At 37.4% G+C, this 22,018-nt stretch overlaps 2 protein-coding genes across 3 annotated transcripts in view; both read right to left on the bottom strand.

Moving 5' to 3' along the window:
- Nucleotides 1-1,763: 1,763 nt before the first annotated feature.
- LOC149118506 (uncharacterized) overlaps nucleotides 1,764-22,018 on the bottom strand; it is a 29,341-nt gene continuing 9,086 nt past the window's right edge. Inside the window, exons 2-5 of one of the 2 annotated variants that reach the window (XM_089297073.1) lie at nucleotides 15,856-16,062; nucleotides 11,695-11,889; nucleotides 10,322-10,418; nucleotides 1,764-9,248 (exon numbers count right to left, since the gene is read on the bottom strand). In XM_089297073.1, coding sequence (XP_089153199.1) covers nucleotides 9,189-9,248; nucleotides 10,322-10,418; nucleotides 11,695-11,807 — 270 coding nt within the window. In that variant the 5' untranslated portion in view covers nucleotides 11,808-11,889; nucleotides 15,856-16,062 and the 3' untranslated portion in view covers nucleotides 1,764-9,188. The remainder of the gene's footprint in view (nucleotides 9,249-10,321; nucleotides 10,419-11,694; nucleotides 11,890-15,855; nucleotides 16,063-22,018) is intronic. The other variant, XM_089297079.1, reaches the window with a different exon arrangement.
- Nucleotides 14,392-15,150, bottom strand: LOC149118507 (protein CFDP2-like). Its single transcript, XM_089287227.1, has one exon. The coding sequence runs from the start codon at nucleotides 15,148-15,150 to the stop codon at nucleotides 14,392-14,394; it is 759 nt and encodes a 252-aa protein (XP_089143353.1).

The raw sequence follows: 22,018 nt of genomic DNA, 5'->3' as shown, positions 1-22,018 counted from the left end.
AACCCTTAGGTGAGGGTTTGCATGCTTGGTAACAAAATATATTTTGTGCATGTTGAAATGCTGAAAAGATGTGTCTGTGGCATGCATTGACAGGAGAAACGAGCTATTTACTAAAATAAGTGTTAATCATACTGCAAAGTTTTCTTGCGACTTCTCCAGGTATGGTGTTATATCCCCACCAAAATTCAAACTTTTGTTTGCATTGTTGCTTTGAATTGTCGCTCATTTTTACACTCCGATATTCAACTTGTACAATTCAACATTGCCCATTCACAATTTAGTGTCCATATTTCAAATGCATTGTGGTTTGTTCACATGCAACATTCATATGCAATGTTCAATGTACATGTGTTTATACAGTGTAAAAAGCGATATGCTTGCAACGCAATCTAACATTCTTGTTTTCCATATTCCCAATCAATATTCATATTTTGCTTTCAAATTTCTTCGTTTGCGACATTCGTGTCTTTCAATGCAATGTTGATACTTGGTGTGTATGTTGTGGGGCAGAGTGCGATATCGCTGCTACACAATCCAATACTCTTCTTTGGACATTGAACTTCACGCTTGAGTGACCTGACCTTGAGACAGGAAGCCGCTGTACAAAATATGGGGGCTCATAATAATTGCATGTGGTGTTCCAGTTGTTCCCAGGTGGCACAGTGATGCTGATGTTTAAGCTGATGGCAGGCCTAGTGCGGCTCCTCAGTGTTGGTTTCGTGAAGCTGTTTATGCATCTGTTGACCTTTAGAGTTTTGCTCTCACGAGAGTATCTTTTTTTAAAGATTTACCTCTTTTTTAAGAGATAATGGGTGGGTGGTTCTTTAAAAATCTCTCGGAGCTGAGGTTGGTCTTCGATGAGATGCCATTTGCTCATTATAGGCCAGAAATACATCTGCGTTGGCAGGCAGGCTATTAAGCATTGCCAAACCTCAAAAAAAAAAAAAAAAAAAAATCATAATGAGCAAATGGCATCTCATCGAAGTGCAAACTCGACTTAGAGAGATTTTTGTAGTTATCTCTTACAAAAGAGGTATATCTTCAAAGATATTCTCGTGAGAGCAAAACTCTAAAGGTCAACAGATACATAAACAGCCCTGAGGAGTCGTGCTAGGCTTGTCATCAACTTAAACGTCAGCATGAATGACTGGCACAATACGTGCAATTATTTTGAGCCCCCATATTTTGTACAGCGGCTTACCGTCTCAAGATCAAGTCGCTCAAGGATGAAGTTCGAAGTCCAAAGAATATTGGATTGTGTAGCAGGCTTATCGCACTCTGCCCCGCAACATACACACCAAGTATCAACATTGCATTGAAAGACACGAATGTCGCAAACGAAGAAATTTGAAGGCAAAATACGGATATTGATTGGGAATGTGGAAAACAAAAGTGTTAATTGCGTTGCAAGCATATCGCATTTTACACCGTAGAAACATATGTACGTTGAACATTGAATATGAATGTTGCATGTTAACGAACCACATTGTATTTGAAATATGGACACTGAATTGTGAATGGGCAATGCTGAATTGTAAAGTTGAATATTGGAGTGTAAAAATGAGCGATAATTCAAAGCAACAATGTTGCAAACAAAATTTTGAATTTTGGCGGGGGTATAACGCCATACTCCAGAACTTGGCTTATTTAGAGAGTTTATCTGGTTTACTCAAATGTTGGATTGCAAAATAAAACAACACAGGAGGAAACATAATATTTTATTGAAGTGAAAATTGTCTCCTTTGTCCATGACTTTTAATTAAAAAAAAAAATAAAAAAAATAATAATCTAGTCAGTCTTGTCCCTGCTCTTTGGGTTGTTTCCACTCTGCCTCTGTTAATCAGTGTTGTTTCTTTAGTCCTCATTTGATATTCCAACTTTAAAATCCTGGTCTGCTTTATCTGATCCTTCATTCAAGCCGGGGACAGTTGAACACTTGGAAGAGTTGACCGTTTGCTCCCAAGTGGGGTGGACAGCGTAAAGGAAAGTGAGAGTTTGCTCCCCATGCCTCTGGGGTCTCAGTCTTAATTTGTCACAACGCCACACTCGAGTAATTTTGGAATTAATATGCCAGATTCGAAAATTGATTCAAGATGCTAATCCGCGAGTCAATGTATCGAAAAAAATAATTTGCCGATAAGCTCGCCCTCCCGGAATATTTTGGATGGAAACCCATTAAAGTTGGAAATGTCCGCAACCTGGACAAGAAAAACCGAAGCGCTAACGTATGGCGCTCAATTTCAGTGCATCACCGTTGAAATCAAAGAAAGAATTAAAAACAGAATCCGCCAGTCTGACCTCCGACCAAACCTCCGACCGACCGTCATTCCACAAACTTCACCAAAGAGCACAAGCTGCTGAAAGTCTCTCGTCTGTGAAGCTACCGATGTCAGGTATCTCTTTAATTTGGATGAAAGAAATTGGCCGATTTATATAACAAAAAAGTTAAGTTTTGTTTTAAAAATAAAAATACTGCAAAAGGTTTTAGTTAATTATGCTTATTCAGCTTGTTTGTTTGTTGTCGTATCTCATATCACGTGACGTAACCCTGGAGAGTTGTTTATTCATAAGCAAATCAAATTCCCGTGCGAATGAATGAATAATGAGAAAGACAATTCTCCAGAGAACATCCGTGATCTGGAACGAGCAATTAACGAACGAAGCTGAGCGAGTCTTGTTGTTATTTGAAAGCTTAAACAAGCTAGAGGTTTAGTCCGAATCGCTGCTGAAAGAAATTGGATGAAAGAAATTGGCCGATTTATATAACGAAAAAAGGTCAAGTTTTGTTTTAAAAATAAAAATATTTCAAGAGGTTTTAGTTACTTATGCTTAATCAGCTTGTTTGCTTGTTGTCCTATTTCATATCACGTGACGTAACCCTGGAGAGTTGTTTATTCATAAGCAAATCAAATTCCCGTGCGAATGAATGAATAATTAGAAAGACAATTCTCCAGAGAACATCCGTGATCTGAAACGAACAATTAACAAACGAAACTGAGCGGGTCTTGTTTTTATTTGAAAACTAAAACAAGCTTGAAGTTTAGGCCGAATCGCTGCTAACATTAGATATATTGTGTTTAAATTAAATATTTATTCACGCAAAGATTTAAAACTAGAAAATTGTTGACTAATAAATTTGGTCGCGACTTCTTTTCTTTTTTAATTTGGCCAAGTTTTGACTTGAAATGGTTCAAAAATCGAACTTCACTCGTTAATTTCCATTGTAGATTTTCAAAATATTTTTTGTTTGTTAATCAAAAACTCCCATTACGAGAGATTGCAGCATCCTTCGCATCTCTGACTTCTCTGCTCACGCAATGTCTCTCCTCACTTTGTAGAGGAGCACTGCGTGACAATCCGAAGAACTCTGAATTTTGGTGGAAAAATAGATTTAACCCATGAAAAAATTGAGCCTACCTAAAAAAGTATCACCCCCTCAAAATGTTTATAATTATGAAGTTTTAGTGTCGTTACAAAAAAAAGGATATTTCAGTTTGAATAAAGAAATGCTATATTGACTTATATATTTATATAAATGTATATCTATAATATAAATTGTTTTGAATTCCTGTTTGATTAGTTAGGTTAGTTAGAAATTGAATTACTGAGAACTAAAATGCTTAAAATAATGATCAATGCAAGATGTTTCAGAATTACCCTTCATCAACAGACTAATTAACTGTTAAACGTTATGTCGCCGATTTACTTAACAGTTAACCAGCCTACCGACGAAGAATTATTCTCAAACACCAATTACATAATTATTTAGGTTCTAAGAAATAGCCAATTGACAAATAAGAATAACTATTAAACACTCCACACACTTAAGGAAGAGTAGGCACGAGCTGTCAGCACAAGAATTTCTAAGATTGCTTTGTTAACTAGCATGAGTTGTGATTGCTTGGTTACCAAGGCAACCATTGACCCAGTCACAACTCCTGTTGGTTACTAAGGCAATCCCAGAGAGCCACGTACCAAAAGCTGGTGCTTAGACTCCCTAAAGTTTGTGGAGTGCCAACCTAATGATAGTAATTTTTGGAATATCAGAGAATTATGTTATAAGTTAAATGAAAATGAAAACAGGGAATGAAAATAATTTGGTTGTTTCAAATTCCTTAAAAAGGGAGAATGAAAATTTAAGAAAATGCTTAGAAAGAATTGTTTTGAAAAAGATGTGTTATGTTTACAATCAGGCCTCCAGGATTATATTTTAGTATTTTTAAGTTTAAGTTTATTTAACGAACCTAGAAAAAAGAGAAAACCTGACCTAGTAGCAACTCAATCAGAGAGACCCCCAGTGACTCAGCTCAATTTGATGTCATTTGAAAAAATCCAATCAGGTCAGACCGATGAAATTCAGTGATCTCCTCTGTCTATGCTTTCTCTAGAGATGCACCTTCCTTGAGCTCCACAATTCAACACTCCTGTTTTACGTCCTTGGTTGTGGAACATTTCCTGATACATTGACTGCAAACAAGCATCTTGCTGGGCCGAAATTGATGGTGTGGTATTGTGACAAACTATGTGAAACCCTAAAGACATGTAAAGCAAACTCTCACCTTCCTTCACACTGTCCACCCCACTTGAGAGCAAATGGCCAAATCTTCCAAGTGCCCAACTATCCCCGGCTTGGATTACAGGATCAGATAAAGTTTCCCAGGATTCCTCAGTTGGAATATTTCAGAGGACATCAGAAACACACACCTTCTCAGAGACAGAGTTTCCGCAACCCAGCAGGGACGTGACTGACTAGATTTAAATATGACCAGTCTTTGGTCATGATGTGTGTGCCACCTTCTGTCCTGGAATTAAATAAGAACCTAACAACTTAATTAGTAGATACATGCAAGCTCATTAGCATTATAACTAAAGTAATGAAGGAAAAATGGCTGTTTCTTGGTGATGCATGTCCAGAAAAAAAGAAACAAGTTTGAAACCTTAAGCTAGACTGTGAGCGTGTGTGTTTAGGGTGCCAAGCAAAAAATGCCTTGAAGCCTAAAACAGAAAACAGTAGAAAAAAATCCCTATATTTTGTAGAGGAAATGAATCAAAGAAAAAGTTTAAAGGAGGCCTAAAGGAGCCTTCAAAATATGATGACTTGCAACACCAAGAAAGAACCAAGCAATCTGTGCAAATAAAATTAAAATGAAAAATAGGTTCATCAACAGTCTGCATTATGAAAGTAATATTATTAACACTGTGATCATTTTTTATGAGGCTCGGCAAAAGGTTTGTTTATATACTTGTGGGAAAGCATCAAGGTGCTGTTTGTAAATTAAAGTAAAATAACAGGAAACAAAAGAAAAAGCAATATAACTAAAGTTAAAAATGCAGGCTGCTGATCTTACATGTACTTTGTCTAATCTTAATATTAAATATTACCATTAGCCAGGAATAGTTGAATCAAAATTTGAGAAATTGAAATGGAATGAAAAATTAATGAGACTTTGGTAAACAAAAATAGCCCAATTCTGAAAAAAAAATCCTATGTGACAGAAAAATGGTTTTAAATTCTTCAGTGAGATTGCCACTCAAACTTTTCTGCAATCAAGTAGTGTCATATTTTGTGGCTGATGGCATATAACATTTGCAAATTAATGAACATTTCAAGGGTAAGTCTTGAAAATAATAAATTCAGTCAAGAAGGTAAATATGGTGGAGTAGACACAACAAGACTATCATCGCACCTAGCTAGTCATTGTAAGTTTTGTTGCACTTGAAAATAAGTACTATTTTTTGGCTTGCATGATTTCAGTTTGGGCTAATGAGCTTGCAGATCTTCTTAATATGTACACTGACTAAATTAAACTAATATAAACAAAGGAAGCATTCATAATTACTGGTATAAATATAGTGTCAAATAACTATAGGAAAAATTGATACCATTGGCATAACAAAACTGTTGAATTTTGTGGTAGCCTCATAGTAAATAGATGTCATTTTGCACCCCACTTGAAGTCGTTATGACAACTGAACATGGAATGCCAAATGGAAACTGTGTACCCAGGCCAAATTATGGAGATGAAATAATTCTAATCCAAACTGATATAAATTGAAAATAAAAAATATTTGTGTGACTATCTTGAGATTATTATATTTATAATATTAAATGCTTCCCTTGTTTATGAATTAAACAGCCACCATCAAGTTGCCAGGCACTTAATTTTAAAATGAAAAAAAAAAAAAGAAAAAAAAATTGAAAAAGGAAATTATTTTTGAATCACTGCCTGTCTATTTGAAAGCAACAAGTCAACAGCTTATAAACTAAATACAAATTTTAACAAAACATATTTTAAAAAAAACATTATTTTAAGATTTATGAAAGCTACAGTTAAGGTAACATGTTTGCATGGCAGCATGATGTTGATTGTTGTTAGAGTTCATTAGTTAAATATCAATTCTAACAAAATACACTTAAAGTAATTATTAATCACGTTTCCCTTTGAGCATTGAAGAATTTGCTGACTAAATTCTAAGAGTTTTCCGAATCCCTGATAGTAAATTTATCTTAGCTTGTAATGAAACAAACTCTATGGCAAAGGCAGAATGGCGAAAAACTGGGTTTCCTGAACATATGCTGACTGTGGTTAGGCCCTCTACTCTAAAAATTTCAGTCAGGCTAAGGATGAAACCTTAGTTAGTATGTGCCCAAAAGATAAAAGTTGCTTATATGCAGCAGTTACCATTAACCTGGCTAATCCTGTTTGTTTTCCCTGCTTTGTTCAGCATAAATGTGCAAATTTTGAAATTTGAGACATGTATTTTTCTTTAAGTGTAATTTTGTTCAATGCCAAACCTCAAAGGAAATAATTTAACTGTACCTTATATGTGTTCTAGTGTTTTGTAAATAGTATGAATTTTGGAATTGAAGAAATAAACTCTGAAATTTTGTTGAACATTATCTGTTGTTGTTAATCTTTGTTTAATCCTTTAAACCCCAGAAATGATCAAGAACAAGTTTCTCCTCACAGAATGAACCAGACATAAAGAGAATTGACCAAATGATCATGCATCACAAGAAAATTTGTCTTAGTTTGTTTCTAAAAAATGATCAATCAGTAACTATTGGAAAGATGTGGAGACAAGACAAGATAATTTCTATGCTGATATCATAATAACAATTATGGCTTTTAAATGGATATGCGCTATACTGGTTTGTTTCTTTATGATTAATTCCTGAAATTGTTTTAAAACTTTTGGTCATCTTTTCTAAACAATTTTAAAATTCTTGAGACTTTGTCTAGGAGAAACTGTACTTCACACATCTAGACAAAGGATGAAAAAAACCACTGCTCAAGGGAATCTTGTGCTTGAACCTTCAACCTTAACTCAAATGGAACAAACAAGTGCGAGAATAGAATTAATTGTTAAATGGATTCAAATCAGCCAAATGGAATGGGTTTCATGATCAACTGGTTCAGATTGGATTCAGAGATCTTTGCTGCAACATGTAGTTCTCTCAATAATATGCATCCAAAAAAATAAATAAAATTGGTCATGAAAAAGATGGTGGCTGGTCAATGTAAAGTGAGTTATTGTCTGCCCTATGATGTATTCCCTTGGGATGCAGATTACGATATTTGACTACTTCCTGCTAACCTTCATTGCCAGATGAAGGCTACAGTATGTAGACTAGCAGTAAGAGTAAAAGCATTGCAATCTACATCCCATTAGGGACCACATCATGAAACACACAACACCTTGAATAATTTATTTCATCTCAATTTAATCTATAAAGCAACCTGGAGTGAGAACTACATACAGTAACAGAGATCTCTGCTTCCAATCAATGAACCAATTAATCCCATGCAGTGACAGCTAGGATGGTTTTGTTACAAAAAAGGGACTTGTTTGAACAATGGTGGCACACACGTCTACATATAATAATTATAATATTATCTGACTCAATGCAAATCTTTGCATTGGTATGTGGTTTGTGCAGTTTCTGTAGTCTGTCGAGCAGTTTCGGTGATCATGGTTAAGTCAGAATCTTAGTCCGTAGTATTCTAGCAGTATTGTACACTGAAGTGCCGGAGTCAGGCTCAAATGTTAGGTTTGTTGAAGTCATGATAAGTCAATTTTCACGTGTAAGTAGTAATAGTTGTCAGTGTCAGATGTTGCATGCATGTCATGTGTAGTCTCAATCCATCTACGTTGTATAATGTTCGTCAAATTTGTGTTGGTTTTGTCTACAACTAATTAAAAGTTTGTTGGTCAGTTGGTTTGTTGAGGTTGTGAATACGTCATGAATCTTGTAGGGTGTAAAGTTGTCAGTGTCAGATGTTGTGTAGTTCTAATCCATCTATTGTTAGACAGTCAAGTTTGTGTTGGTTCTGTTTGAAGTTAATTAAAAGTTTGTTGGTTGCTTTGTTGAGGTCATGAATACATCATCTGTAAGGTGGATGTAATTATTGGTTTGGATCTCAGTATCAATACATCTATTGCAGTTAGTGAAGTTTGTTTTGGTTCTGTTTGAAGTTAAAGTTTGTTGGTTTGTTTGTTGAAATCATAAATACATGTACAATTCAACTGTACAGAGTAAGTAGTTGTCAGTGTCGGATGTTGTCTAGTTTTAGTCCATCTATTGTTAGGTCAAGTCTGTGTTGGTTCTGTTTGAAGTTATAGTTTGTTAAGGCCAGGAATAGGTGATTTGTAAGGTTTTAGTGTCAGATGTTCTCAGTTTCAATCCATCTATTGCTAGTCAAGTTTCTGTTGGTTCTGTTTGAAGTTAATGTGTTGTTGATTGCTTTGTCAAGGTCATGAAAAAGTCAATTGTTGGGTGAAAGGCAAGACGTTGTTGGTATCGGTTCACAGTTGTGTGTTTCAGTAAGTTGTAGTGACGTCAGCATCAATCAGGTCAACTGACATACCCCAAACCAAAGCAAGGTGTTGGCCAAGATTCTATTATGAAAATCTAGTTGAAGACTATCACACTAAAGAAATAATCAACTAACCTGAACAGGGGTTGTGGAACAACAGCTGGGTGAAAAACCTCCCCGTACGTCCACTTGCCCCTAGGAGGAAAACCCCGGGCCAGCTGTACCCCATGTCCAAAGGCCTCCCGGGCTGGGCCATGTAGATACACAATAAAACAGATAAACTACTAATAATAAAGCATCTTGTTGTCTTGTCTTGGTAGCCAATCTTTAAGCATCCTCTTCAATTTGTGTCTCCAGGTGTGTTGCCCATTAATTTTCTTGTCTCTCCAAGTCCATGCTGTCTTGTGACAATCTCTGCTGTCCAGCATCCTGTGACAAAGCAAGCAATTAAATGATAAGTTATTGTGGGAATCCAATCTAAAGCTTTAGACAACAGATATTTTTACCAGTTTTTTGGTTTTAGGGTGGCTTCCTATACAGTAGTTTTACAATCGTACTCAAACTTAGGACAAAAGCTCAAGTAATCAGTGCACACTCAAAGGAAAACATAAGTATTTTTGAAATTTTATGACATCAACATGAGCACAAAAACCACAACTGACAGTGAATTTTCTCTTGTTTCCCACAGTGAAATTCCGTAAAATTTGGCAGACTACCGTAATAAATCGTTTACTTTAGTTGGAGCTTGTTTTTCAGCAAAATCTATCTGACTGGTTTTTCTGCAGCGGTAAAAGACATAAATATGCAAAAATCTAGAAAACTGCCAGTACAAACCGTACTTTTTTTGTATTTAAAATTCGTATCCCGTCGTATTCAATGTACTGTAAAAATTTTGGAAATTTTCACTGAAGGAAATTCAAGAAAATCATAAAAATAATAAAGCCATAAAAACAGTAAACAATGCATTTGTTTGGGCATTTATAATTCAACATTAAAAGTAAAGATTTTACGAGAGATGATTCATAGTAAATCAACATATCATCATTGCTTACTACATTTAATAAGTTTGAGAGGACTGGGTGTAAAAACGAAAGCAAAAACAGCATTCAAAACATAACACTTGCACGTGCAACATGATAAATGATTCCCCTTTGGAGCCACCTTTAACTCTCATTTTGTTTAATGGTGACATTGCGATTACAATTTATTATATAAAATATAAATTACTTAATATTCAATTTCATTTGATTCACTATTAATTACATGATTGTGTATCTAGTTTTAATGACTGCCTTGGTCAGACTGTACATAGCTTAGTTCAACATAACCACTTGCCATCCAGGTTTGTCTACTGTCTGTTTAAACTTATCAGACTACAGTACTGTATACTGGCCATCCATTGTTGACTACACTGTATGTAATGAACTCGACTTTCAGAAAAGATTCTCGATTATGACCTGACACATGATCCACAGTAACTGTGTACGTTTACATATATTTACCTGATTGGTCAAGGTTTGAATGTTCTGGGTTTGCCCACTGTCCATCCAGGTTTGTCCACTGTCTTTCCAGATACCTCTACTGTCCATCCATTGTTGACTATGAAATGACACATTAAGAAAAGATTTTGATTATGAGTTTGCACAGTGAAATATTTTGATTACCTGATTTTGACATCGTTGTGACAACTTTTCATAACATCTAATTGCTGTATTTTTAACCAGCCAATCAAAACATGTATGGGAACTGTTGAGGGCAGAGATGTTTAATTGTCAAATTAACCATTCACTCTCGTAGGAATTTCAAAAGTCTCAAGCTGGAAACATCTGAAACCAGTGGCACGTTGTTGCAGTTTGATTGGCCTTTGAAATGAAAGCTATGAAGTTGTCAAACAGATGTCAATTGAAAAACTAATAAAAAAAAAAATTCCTAGGTGGCAGTGGTAAAGCACATAGCACTGTACTAAAGTTCTGTGCACATTATACAACTAACAGAGTTTTAGAACAGGGAAGTTTCCCAAAGGTGAACCTGAAGAAGTTCTCAATGGTTTCTGTTTATAATTAGCTTTTCAACAATCAACACTTGACGTTACAAACTACTTTTTAGCCTTATTGATCATTCCAACTTTGAATGCAATCTCCACATCATAATTTTTTGTTACCTTTGCCAGATTGTTTCTCTGCACAAAGAAGTCTGACTTAGACAACGAGGGCAAGGACTGGGGGAGTGGGAGAGAGGAGGAATGCCTGATATAAGAACTCCCTTTTTTCTTTTTTTCTTTCTTTTTTTTTTTTTCAAATTATCTCATCAAAAAATAACCATGGCAGTTGAAAACAAGGACATATTAACAAGTGCTTTGAGAGATTTAAATCTTGCCAGCGTAAGTAAATTTAGGCTTTCCTACAGGAATTTACATTGCCAGTTTTTTCTAATTGGAGAGCATACAGCATTGACAGTCACTGACAGTCTATAAAATTAAATTACAGTACAAGGAATTTGGTGGATGTTAGGTGAAGAGTTTAATTCTTAAAGCAGGCATTCTTTCCCACTGTTCCTCACAATTTTGGCCTTGCCTAACCCTTTCCTGTAACCACTTCGCTGTTTACAGTCCTGCAACACATCTCTCGCCTCAATGTCCTTTACTGAAAAGCTGACAAGTTTGGAGTGTCATATCCAAGCATTGTATGCACAGTACGTATTTACCTGGTCAGTCAATGAGACTGGATTTGCTTCTTCCAGTTAAGCTACTGTACCCATATTTAAATCAGTCCTGGATACCCCTCCCTTGTTTGAAAATCTGAGATTTGAACCCAAGACCCGGTCTGACTTCAGATGAGATGATCAAATTCCTAGCATTGTCTAGTATAGTATTTACCTGGTTAGCCAAGGTGACAGATTTAGTTTCTTCCAGTTGCAACTGTTGCCATATACCGCTACAGCAGTCCCCTGTTTTTTGGTCCGGCTCTCCACCATTTCAGTCTTTAGCATCCAGTTCCAGTCTACCTTCTTTCCTTATCTTCTTTTCCTAATGACTTATTAATCCACATCAATCCAGCTCTTTCTTGAGTGGCTGATAAAGAAAGAAAATTGTACATGATTGTGTACATTTAACATCTGAAGTCAAGCAATTACTGTTTAAAATAGCACTACCCTCTCCTGTTCACCCATGACTTCACACCAAATGTTCCTCTAATTTACCACTAAATTCACCACATTTTCTGTAGTCTATACTCTTAAAAACAGTAGTCTGACCATACTGTACTAAGTTTGTAAAATATCCAAAACTCTGCTGTGAAACCACCCACTTTGTCTGTAGGTTTCCTCAACCTTTTACCTGTTACCTATCTTCTTCGTGCCATGTGGCACATAAGGCCTCAACACAATCCCGCCAACCAGCTCTGTCAGCCGCTGCGATTTGTACCTCACTCCAGTTCTTCCATCCAGCTTTTTCCCTTTCTGTCTCTGCTGTCTTCCCCCATGTTGTCTTTGGTCTACCCCGTTTTCGCCACCTTTCTGGGGTCCAGGCTAATGCAGTTCTGCAGTCATTATTTGGTTCTTTCCTTATGATGTGACCGATGAATTTCCATCTTCTCTTTCGCATGCCCTCACTGAGGTTTTCAATCTCAGCCATCTTCAGGACTTCTTTGTATGTAATTCTTTCTTGCCAGCGTATCTTAAATATCCGTCTAAGACATCTGCTTTGGAAGACGTCGATTTTATTCTCATCACTTTTATTCATTTTCCACATCTCGCAGCCATACATCAAGACTGGCTTTACCAGTGTCTTATATAGCCTGACTTTGGTTCGTCGACTGATGCTGTTGCTACTCCAGATCTTTTCCAATTTCAAGAATACCCCCCTCGCTTTGACTACTCTGTTGTGGATGTCTTCAGTGCCTCCGCCCTCTTTGGAAACCGTAGCTCCCAAGTACACAAATCTATCAACATCTTCTATTCCTCGTCCATTCACCTCCACCACAACGTTGTTCCTCGAATTTATTTGCAGTAGTTTACATTTATCTACATTGACTTTCAGTCCCACCCTTTCTGCTTCATGCGCCAACTTATCGGTCTTAGTCTGAATGTGCTGCCTGGTTGATGATAAAAGGGCTATATCATCTGCAAAGTCGAGATCCTCGAGTTTTGTGGTGAACTTCCATCTTATCCTGGTGTTCCCCTCTTGCAATGTATTTCTCATTACCCAGTCAACGACTAGTAGGAATAGTAAACCTGACATGTTACAGCCTTGTTTCACTCCGGTTTTGATCTTGAACCACTCTGTTGTGTCGTGTCCATCCACTACTGTGCATTCAAAGTCAGCATAGAGCGCTTTCACCATGTTGATTATCTTGGATGGTATGCTGTAGCTTCTCATAATCAATGATAGACTATCCCTGTGGACTGAATCGAATGCTTTCTGGAAATCTATGAAGTTAACGTACAGTGACGACTGCCACTCTATTGACTGTTCGATGATATTTCTCAATATGAAAATTTGCTCAGTAGTTCCTCTACCTGGTCAAAAACCTGCTTGTTCCTTTCTGAGTTTCGACTCTACTCCGGTTCGTATCCTGTCAATCACAATTCTTCCCATGACTTTACTGACAACTGACAGCAGCGTAATTCCACGCCAGTTTTTACATTCCTTCAGATTACCTTTTTTCGTTAGTTTGACAATCAGTCCTTTTCTCCATTTTCTTGGTGTCTTCTCGCTTCTCCACACTATGTCTATGATCTCCTTGACTTCAGTGGTAGCATAGTCAACATCAGCTTTGAGCAGCTCTGCTTGTATGTTGTCAATTCCTGGCGCTTTTCCATTCTTCAGATGCCCTATTGCCTTCCTTACCTCACCTCTACTGGGTTCAATGTATCAATGTATCAATTTCTTCTATTTCATTCGGCAGTTCTATCTCCATTTCACTTACTGGATTACTAGGGTTCTCTCTATTTAGTACTTCAGAGAAGTGCTCCAACCATCGTTTGGTTTTGCTTTCTTTATCATTAAGGATCTTGCCGTTTTTGTCCATTACTGCAGCACTCTGCCTTGGCCTTTCGTTGCTTAATACTTTGGTCAGGGTATAAAGTATTTTCATATGTTGTTGTTTGGCCGCATTTTCAGCTTCTTCTGCCATCTCTTCAGTCCATCTTCTTTTATCCACCCTAACCTGTCTTTTAATTTCCCTATCCTTCTGTCGGTATTCATCTTGCCATCTCTGCTTTAGTCTCGCTGATCTTGCACTGATTAACTTCTGTTTGATGACTTTCCTTTGGTCTATCAGAGCCCAGGTTTCCTGACTCAACCATGGCTTGTTTTTCTTTTTCTTGTACCCTAATACCTCTTCTGCCGTTTTTACATAAGCTTTCTCCAATATCTCACTTTTCCTTTCCACTTGGTCTCCTTCTTCTTCTCTTCCATCATTCATTAGCTCTTCCACTGCTAGTGCCTGGAATCTGTTTTCAGCTGTATGTTGAACCTTCTGTTTATGTCATTGTTTTGGAGTTTGTGTGTGTCAAACTTTTTTTGGGTACTCTTTGTTACCGGTGCTCTTTTGAGCTTTAATCGGATGGTTGATCATACAAGGTAATGGTCGCTGGCCACATCTGCTGACCTCATGGCCCTGGTATCTAACACTGATGTTCTAAATTTTCTGTTAACTAGAGTGTGATCTATCTGATTTTTTGTTCTTCCATCGGGCGACACCCAGGTTTGCTTGTGAATTTCCTTGTGAGGAAATACTGTTCCAGTGATAACCATTTCATTAAAATCACAGAATTCTTTCAGTCTTTCTCCATTATCATTAACCGTGCCCAGTCCGTGTTGTCCCATTACTCTTCCAAGGCCGTTGACAAGGTTACCCACCTTTGCATACATGTCTCCAGTGATGATTAACATATCATGTTTGTGTACCTGCTCAGCTACTTCTTGTAGTTTCCCGTAGAAGTCTTCTTTTGTTACCTCGTCAGCATCGTTGGTTGGCGCGTACGTGTGTATCATTGTAAGCTTGACAAACTTGGAGTAGAATCTTGCCTTTGTTGCCTCTGGTGTCATCATTATCGCCACGCCTTGCATGAGTTGATCGTCATCTTGACCTGAGTACAGTACTGTTTCACCTGAACTCAATTTCATTCTACCTGCTCCTATCCATCGGCACTCACTTATTCCCATAATTTGGATCTTCATCTGATTCATCACTCTCGCAACTTGTGTGGACTTTCCTGCAGTAAACATTGTTCTCACATTCCAGTTCCCTATTCTAATCTGAGTCCTTGGGGTCATTTGTGGTTTGTTCAGCTCCTGAGCATCCTCTTGGCTTTGGCTCAAGGGCGTCATACTTTGCCTACCTAAGCAAGGTACCACATTGGCCCCAAGAGAAGGTTGCCTTCAAGTGTTTAAGGTTTCTGTAATCTGCTTTGTTTTAAGGGGGCGGGTGATTGACCCACCGCCCAACCCCCAACCTGGAGGACCAGGGGCTGTTCTTTGTCTGGTCTCTACCCCTCGACCAATCCGGCATGGTTTAACCTGCCAGGGACTAGAGTCCCAGCCGGCACAGCTCTTAGGGTCATTGAGACACCCAAGCCTCACCACCACTACAAGGTGACAGCCCAAGGTGAAGCTCAACCTGTACATAATATTATTCAGTGTTGGAAACTACATTTTGATATCACTTGCCATTCGGGCCAGTGTCTCTAAAAATGCACTTGCTGGTGTAATTTTCACTCACCCAGAAAGATGCGTCCCCTCCCAGTAAAAAAAAAAACATCTCTGCAACGATTCACAAACAAACATTTTTCAGGCATCTCGTAATCAGGGATGCCCAGTTTGCCATTTTGTGTTGAGCTTTCTTGTTCTCAGGCCCATTTGGCCCTTTTCAGGATTCAGGACTGACTTTACTGGGAGAGGTATAGACTGATGTAAGTTATTTTTTCCCTCTGTAACAGCATACATATACATGTATGGCAGAATCTGATCCTCTTGATAACCCCCACCCCTGCTTGAAAATTCAGATGAGATAATCAATTCCAGTATAGTATTTACCTGGTCAGGCAAGGAGACTGATTTCGCTTCTTCCAGTTGCAGCTGTTGCCATTTACATGTACAACAATCCCAAGTCTGTCTTTTTTCGGTCTAGATCTGTCTCTTCACCCCGTCAGTTTCAAACATCCTTCCTTCCTTCCTTCTTTCCTTGTCTTCTTTTCCAAATGACTTATTCATCCACATCAATCCAGCTCTTCCTCAAGTAGCCTGACAAAAGAAGAAAATTGTACACAATAAATTTTATCTTCCATCCGAAATCAAACAATTACTGTTAAAATAGTACATGTACATCCCTCTCCTGTTCACCCGGGGGGGGGGGGGGGCACTTCCTATAAATTGACTAATGGGGATGTGCTGCTGGATGGGGTCGCATTTTCGCAACTGGACTGACTATAATGGGGTCGCCTTTTCAAGCATTTTTTATAGGGTGACTAGAATGGGGTCACACTTTTCCGGGATTTTGAGACTAAGAAAATTCTGGCAAGTTGTGATTTATAAACGGAAAGATTCGCTGAAAAAAAATGTTACTGTATTTATTGCTGTTGTTTAATATTTGACAAACGGTTCCCATTACATTTCCGGCCTTGAAGTCAGTAAGCATTAACCAGTTGAACAATAGTCCAGAACAAAGTCCACATTTGTGTTACGGTATTTAATTGCTATTCTGCGTCCATCGAAGTGAAGATAACTTGGATCTTCTTTTGCTGTAATAAGCGTTTGATCTCCTTTGCTTGGGACTAGTTTGCTTTATCCACATCAAAAATGCTATTATAATGTCAGTGCTAGTGTAATGTTACCGTTAAAGAAGAATGTTTGCATTTCAACTATTTATGACGGTATGTTTGTTGAAGTGTTCTTCATTCTGTTTATTAATTGTGTCAATTCATTTACAAACGACTTAGTTAAAAGGATTTATACGGCAGACGCAAAAACAGAAAGTGACTAAGTTGGGGTCATGAAAATTACATTTACCCAAAAGTGACTAAGATGGGGTCTATAATTGGCCATAGAATATGACTATAATGGGGTAGGGGTTCTGAGAGACCAGCGGCACATACCCACCAAAGATTGACCCAAGTACCCCCCCCCCCCCCCCCCCGGGCTGTTCACCCAGGACTTCACACCAAATTAATGTTCCCCATAATTCACTACTGAATTTACCACATTTTCTATAGTCTACACTCTGACTTACAAACAACAGACCATAATGATTCCATAAAATATTCGAAACTGCCCTGTGAAACCACACACATTATCTGCGGTTCTCCTCAACCTTTCAAGTTACTACTCTATCTTTGGTCTCTAAGAGACCATTAATACCCAAATAAATAAACATACAATAATTGTAATTTAGAGAAAACCTGTAAATTCCATGTTGCTATTAAAGAAACTAAGGGACTTTTACAAGGTAGGGTGTGATATTGAAGCCCCAAAAGCATTTGTTAGAGATAAGAAACCTTTTACAGTGCAGCTCAGATATATCTGAACCAAAATATATGTGTAATTCAGGTCAGCCCAATACACATATATGCGTATGCATATACGCACATACGCGAAAACAGCATATACACGTATGTCTGATTAGTATGTTTGAGCATAGTTAGTATGGTAACTATGGTTTGAGCTAACCTTTTATTTTTTTCTTTTCTTAACAGGTCATTGTTGTTTTCAATGGCTTGACAGCTTGCCACAGAGCATATAGTATATGCACGTATGCCTTCAGACTAGATTTACAGTGCAGCTCAGATACAAGCGAACTACCCATATGCACATTATACGAGCGTATTTTGTGTATACACGTATGTCAATACACGCACATATGCGCGTATATACGAGCACACATGCGCGTATATACACTTGTATACGTCTCTTTGTTATGCATTCCCATAAGTTTCTTTATGTGAAGCATTGTTGGTCAAACAAAGGACATTATATTTCTGGGAATGAAAAAGGCTTCAAAGCAAAATTTCATATTGTTAAAATGTCATACCAATCAATGAAAGCTATCATATTTCAAGTTTTCGATCACTTCGCAAATTCCCCAACAAACTACCGTTTATTAACACTTGCTTGATCTTAAGCTACCAAAAATGGGAAGAAAATTGAAACAGTTGCCTGAACTCCCTATCTTAACACATGAACTTAACGTTTTTACAAGTAAAGATCTGTATTTCAGCACATATTGGCAAGTCGTTTTCAAAATGTTTATTGTCTGAATTAAGCATTCTGAAGATCCTAGTCGCAAAAATGACATGATATTTGACACAGATCACTCATTCAAATGGTGAAATACCCTTTCCTTGACGAAAAAATTGTTTATCAAAGTTTCTATGGTGCGCCGCTCAATACATTTAGTTTAGTTATTTTTTCTTCAAGGTTCTGTGTTTTGGCACACATCGGCAAGTCGTTTGCAAAGTGTTTATTGTCTGAACCGTTCTGAAGACCCTTGTTGAAAAAATGATATCTCCGGTTTTATTTGACAGAAATCATTCACTCAAACAGTAACATGCTCTTTCTTTAGCCACTAAGAATTGTTTATCAAAGTTTCTATGGCACGCTGCTCACGTTTAGTTATTGTTTTTCTTCAAGGAAAAGTTCTGAGTTTAGGCATGTGCACGTCGGCAAGTCGGCAGGTTTCTTTTGCAGGTCACAGGTCACAGGTCACAGGTCACAATCACAAAGCACACAGTAAAACTCTTGATGTAAGAATTACCCGAGATTCCCAAGAGGTTTATAGATGTTTCCATGCAACAAACCCCATGGCAACTAAAAATGTTTTGCCGTATAATTTTAATGAAAAAATTGCTAGGGGTGGTATATGTATGAAATGGGTTGAAATGTAGCTTTCAGACATGTAGTGTTACATATATGTTATTGAATTAAGATAATTCATTATGATAGCAAATTGAACTGTTTTATTTCTATCTTTTTTTGAAATCTTTACAACGGGTATGTACTAAACAGAAACAAGAGGGTCCCCTATACCTCTTCTGAAAACAATTTCATGCATAAGTTATTGGCCTTTTCATGCATAAGTTACTGGCCTTTTCATGCATCATGAAAAATTTGAAAAACAGCTTCACATTCACAGAAAAAAGCAAACAATCACGTTTCATGTAAAAATGCAAAGGCTAAATCATGTGTCATAAAAATACAAATTCTATCCAAATTTCACAAAACATACAGAACCCTCCATTTTGATGCATCAAAATGCCGTGTGTGACAAATCATGACAGACTAGATTCTAGGTTCTCCTGGTTCACTGTCAACATCAGTGTAAGCCTCTTTCATTTTCATATTATATTGAAAGGCTACAAAGAATTTATGTTTTCAACAGAAATAAGTCTTGGCTTTCTTTGGATCAATTTTTTTTATTTCAGTGCTACGGCTGATTTCCCTTATGCTTTTTTTTCTTTTTTTTTCAGAAAAGAGCTGTTATAGTTACACTTAGGACGCACTTCTATGCATCTGTTTTATGACGTTTTGGTATATTTTTGGTGCCCTGTGCCCTCTGACCTGTGACCTGCAAAAGAAACCTGCCGTCGGCAAGTCACTTGCGAGATGTTTATTGTTTGAACCGTTCCGAAGACCTTGTTGAAAAAATGATATCTCCGGTTATATTTGACACAAACCATTCATTCAAACGGTAAAATGCTCTTTCTTTAGCCAAAATAATTGTTTATCAAAGTTTTACTGGCACGTCGCTCACGTTTAGTTATTTTTTCTTCAAGGAAAAGTTCTGTGTTTCAGCATGTATCAGCAAGTCGCTTGCAAGATGTTTGAAGCGTTCCAAAGACCTTGTCGAGAGAACGATATCTCTGGTATCTGACACAAACCGTTCATTCAAATGGTAAAATACTCTTTCCCTGACGAAAGAATTGTTTATCGAAGTTTCTATGGTGCGCCGCTCACATTATTTTGTTATTTCAAGGAAAAGTTGTGTTTCGGCACACGTTTCCAAGTCGCATGCTTGAACCGTGTTTACTTTGTGTCGAAAAAAAGTTATCTTTCGGTTGTATTGTTTGCTCTATGAAGATGGGATTGTTGAAGCGTGTATCCCTGGTTCTATTAGACAGAAAAAAAAAAAAAAAAAACCTAGTAAATTTTTGATTTAATGGCAGAATACTCTCTCTTTTAATTAATATTCAGTCAGTTAATTTTCTGTCAAGTGCCCAATTGCAAAATGTTAGTTTCAGCTAACATTTTGCTAATACACGTATGTCATCTCTGGGCTAGAGTGGTGCATGTACATAGTCATTAAAACATGATCATGAAGAACTTTACATATTTTTGCAAGTTTCTTCGACATTCATAAAAGAAGATTCACAAGATTATAACAATAATAATAATAATAATGATGATGATGATAATAACCACTTTATTTAAGAGGTGCCCTCTGTAATTTTCAACTATGGCCATTTGGACCAGAAAAAATCAAATTCCTCAAACTTTCTCAGATGAATGGTCTAGATAAGTGATTCACAAAAATATAACTTTCAGTTCAATTCGATTCGTATTTTAGCGCTGGGGCCACCATCTTGGTTTTGCCCCTCTGAGAGGGTTTTCAGCGGCCATTTTAGGGCACATTTTTAACAATTTGCCATACAAAGAAAACGATCTAAATCTGGGTAAAAACCCTTTTTTCGAGACAAGCAGATGTTTCTTGTTACATTGAGAGGCTGTTTTGGCAATTTGATCATCACCTGATTTTTCTACAGAATTTTAAATTTCTTCCCTTTCGGACTACTCATGAAGCGCCATAAAAAAGGCGAAGTTTAAAGGAAAATATCGCCAAAAGTACATCACTTGAGATCCCAAAACTACCCTCCACTTAAAGAGCAATGTCTCAACTTTAAAAACATGCAATAAAATTTTGGGGCAGTTAAAACTGTAAAATGTTAGAAGAAGAAGTTTAAGCTGTGCTTTTGTCAACAAAGACCGCCGTCCTAATTAGCATAATAACGTGAAAATAACGATGCACAGAGAAAATAATGATATATTCCACTTATCTCACGACATGTTGACAACTGGATGTTCCACGATGCCTCATGTTATATTTCCAGTATGTTTCAGCCACATTTTCGGTGATTAGTGTATGAAATCACTCTCAGACATCGCCACGGTTAAGCAGATTTCAACTCTCCGAAGCCCGCTTCATAACATCTATCAATATTATTTGTCTTTCGCCTCATAGGCCGCCGTTTACAAGAAGTTTAACAATTTGCTGAGATCCTAACTGACCCAGAAGTCTGTTAGCAGCCTTTAAAATCCTCCTCTTAATCGAGGATTCTCATCAAGAACTCGTTTAAGCTCAGTTCTGTTTTGATCTGTTGTGCACCTGCCATTATTCCACAGATTGCGTTACATTTGACAAATGCGCATTCCAACGGGTAGGGGTAGGGTGAGTAGGAAGTAAAAATGTAACCGACATTAAAGCCATTTTACGCATTTCTGTGGCTAAACTAGTTACTGGCTTTCCCAGAACGATTTGAACATGAGCTTCTGCTTGCAGGTATTTTCTGGGTTATTGTTGCAGGGTAGAGAGAGAGAGAGAGAGAGAGAGAGGGGGGGGGTCGTGTTTTAAAAAAAAAGGAAAAAAAGAAAACGATAGACAGTATCAAGTCAAAAGATTATGATCTGTGTATCTTGATCAGCTTTATCAGTTCATCAGTGAGGCCCTATCAGGGGTTTTCAGGATACTGGATATTTGGGTAAAAAATTAACAGGATGCAAGAAATTTAGGGGAAAAATTAATGCGGGTAGCATGTGTCTTTCGCTACCAGAAGTGCCATCAAATTTTGTAAAAGACAACAGACTGACGAATAGTGCGCAGGAAGTAATGATAAGCGACGTTTTATTGAAACCTCTTACATTTTCTCAGTCGTGTCACTTTTCCATCAGAAAAGAAAATGCTCAGAAAATTACTGAAGGGCAGTTAAGGACGGTACCTTCATTTTTAGGCACGGTTTAAACGCCAGGCGCGCTTGGGTTGGAACTAGTGACATAATTAACTACCCTACCAAGCATGCGACTTAAAAAAATTCTATTGTGGGCGAAACAAATTTCGCACTACAATTACGAGCCTGTACTAAAACCGGGATTACCAGAAAAGCAGCATATTGCCAAGCACTAACTGTGAACGGCTTCCAGTTAAAAAACTACC

This window comes from Orbicella faveolata, unplaced genomic scaffold (genome assembly GCF_042242905.1).
Source record: "Orbicella faveolata isolate gen_17 unplaced genomic scaffold, um_ofav_v1 contig_1, whole genome shotgun sequence".
Taxonomy (NCBI): Eukaryota; Metazoa; Cnidaria; class Anthozoa; order Scleractinia; family Merulinidae; genus Orbicella; species Orbicella faveolata.
This window is presented reverse-complemented; position numbering and strand designations above follow the sequence as displayed.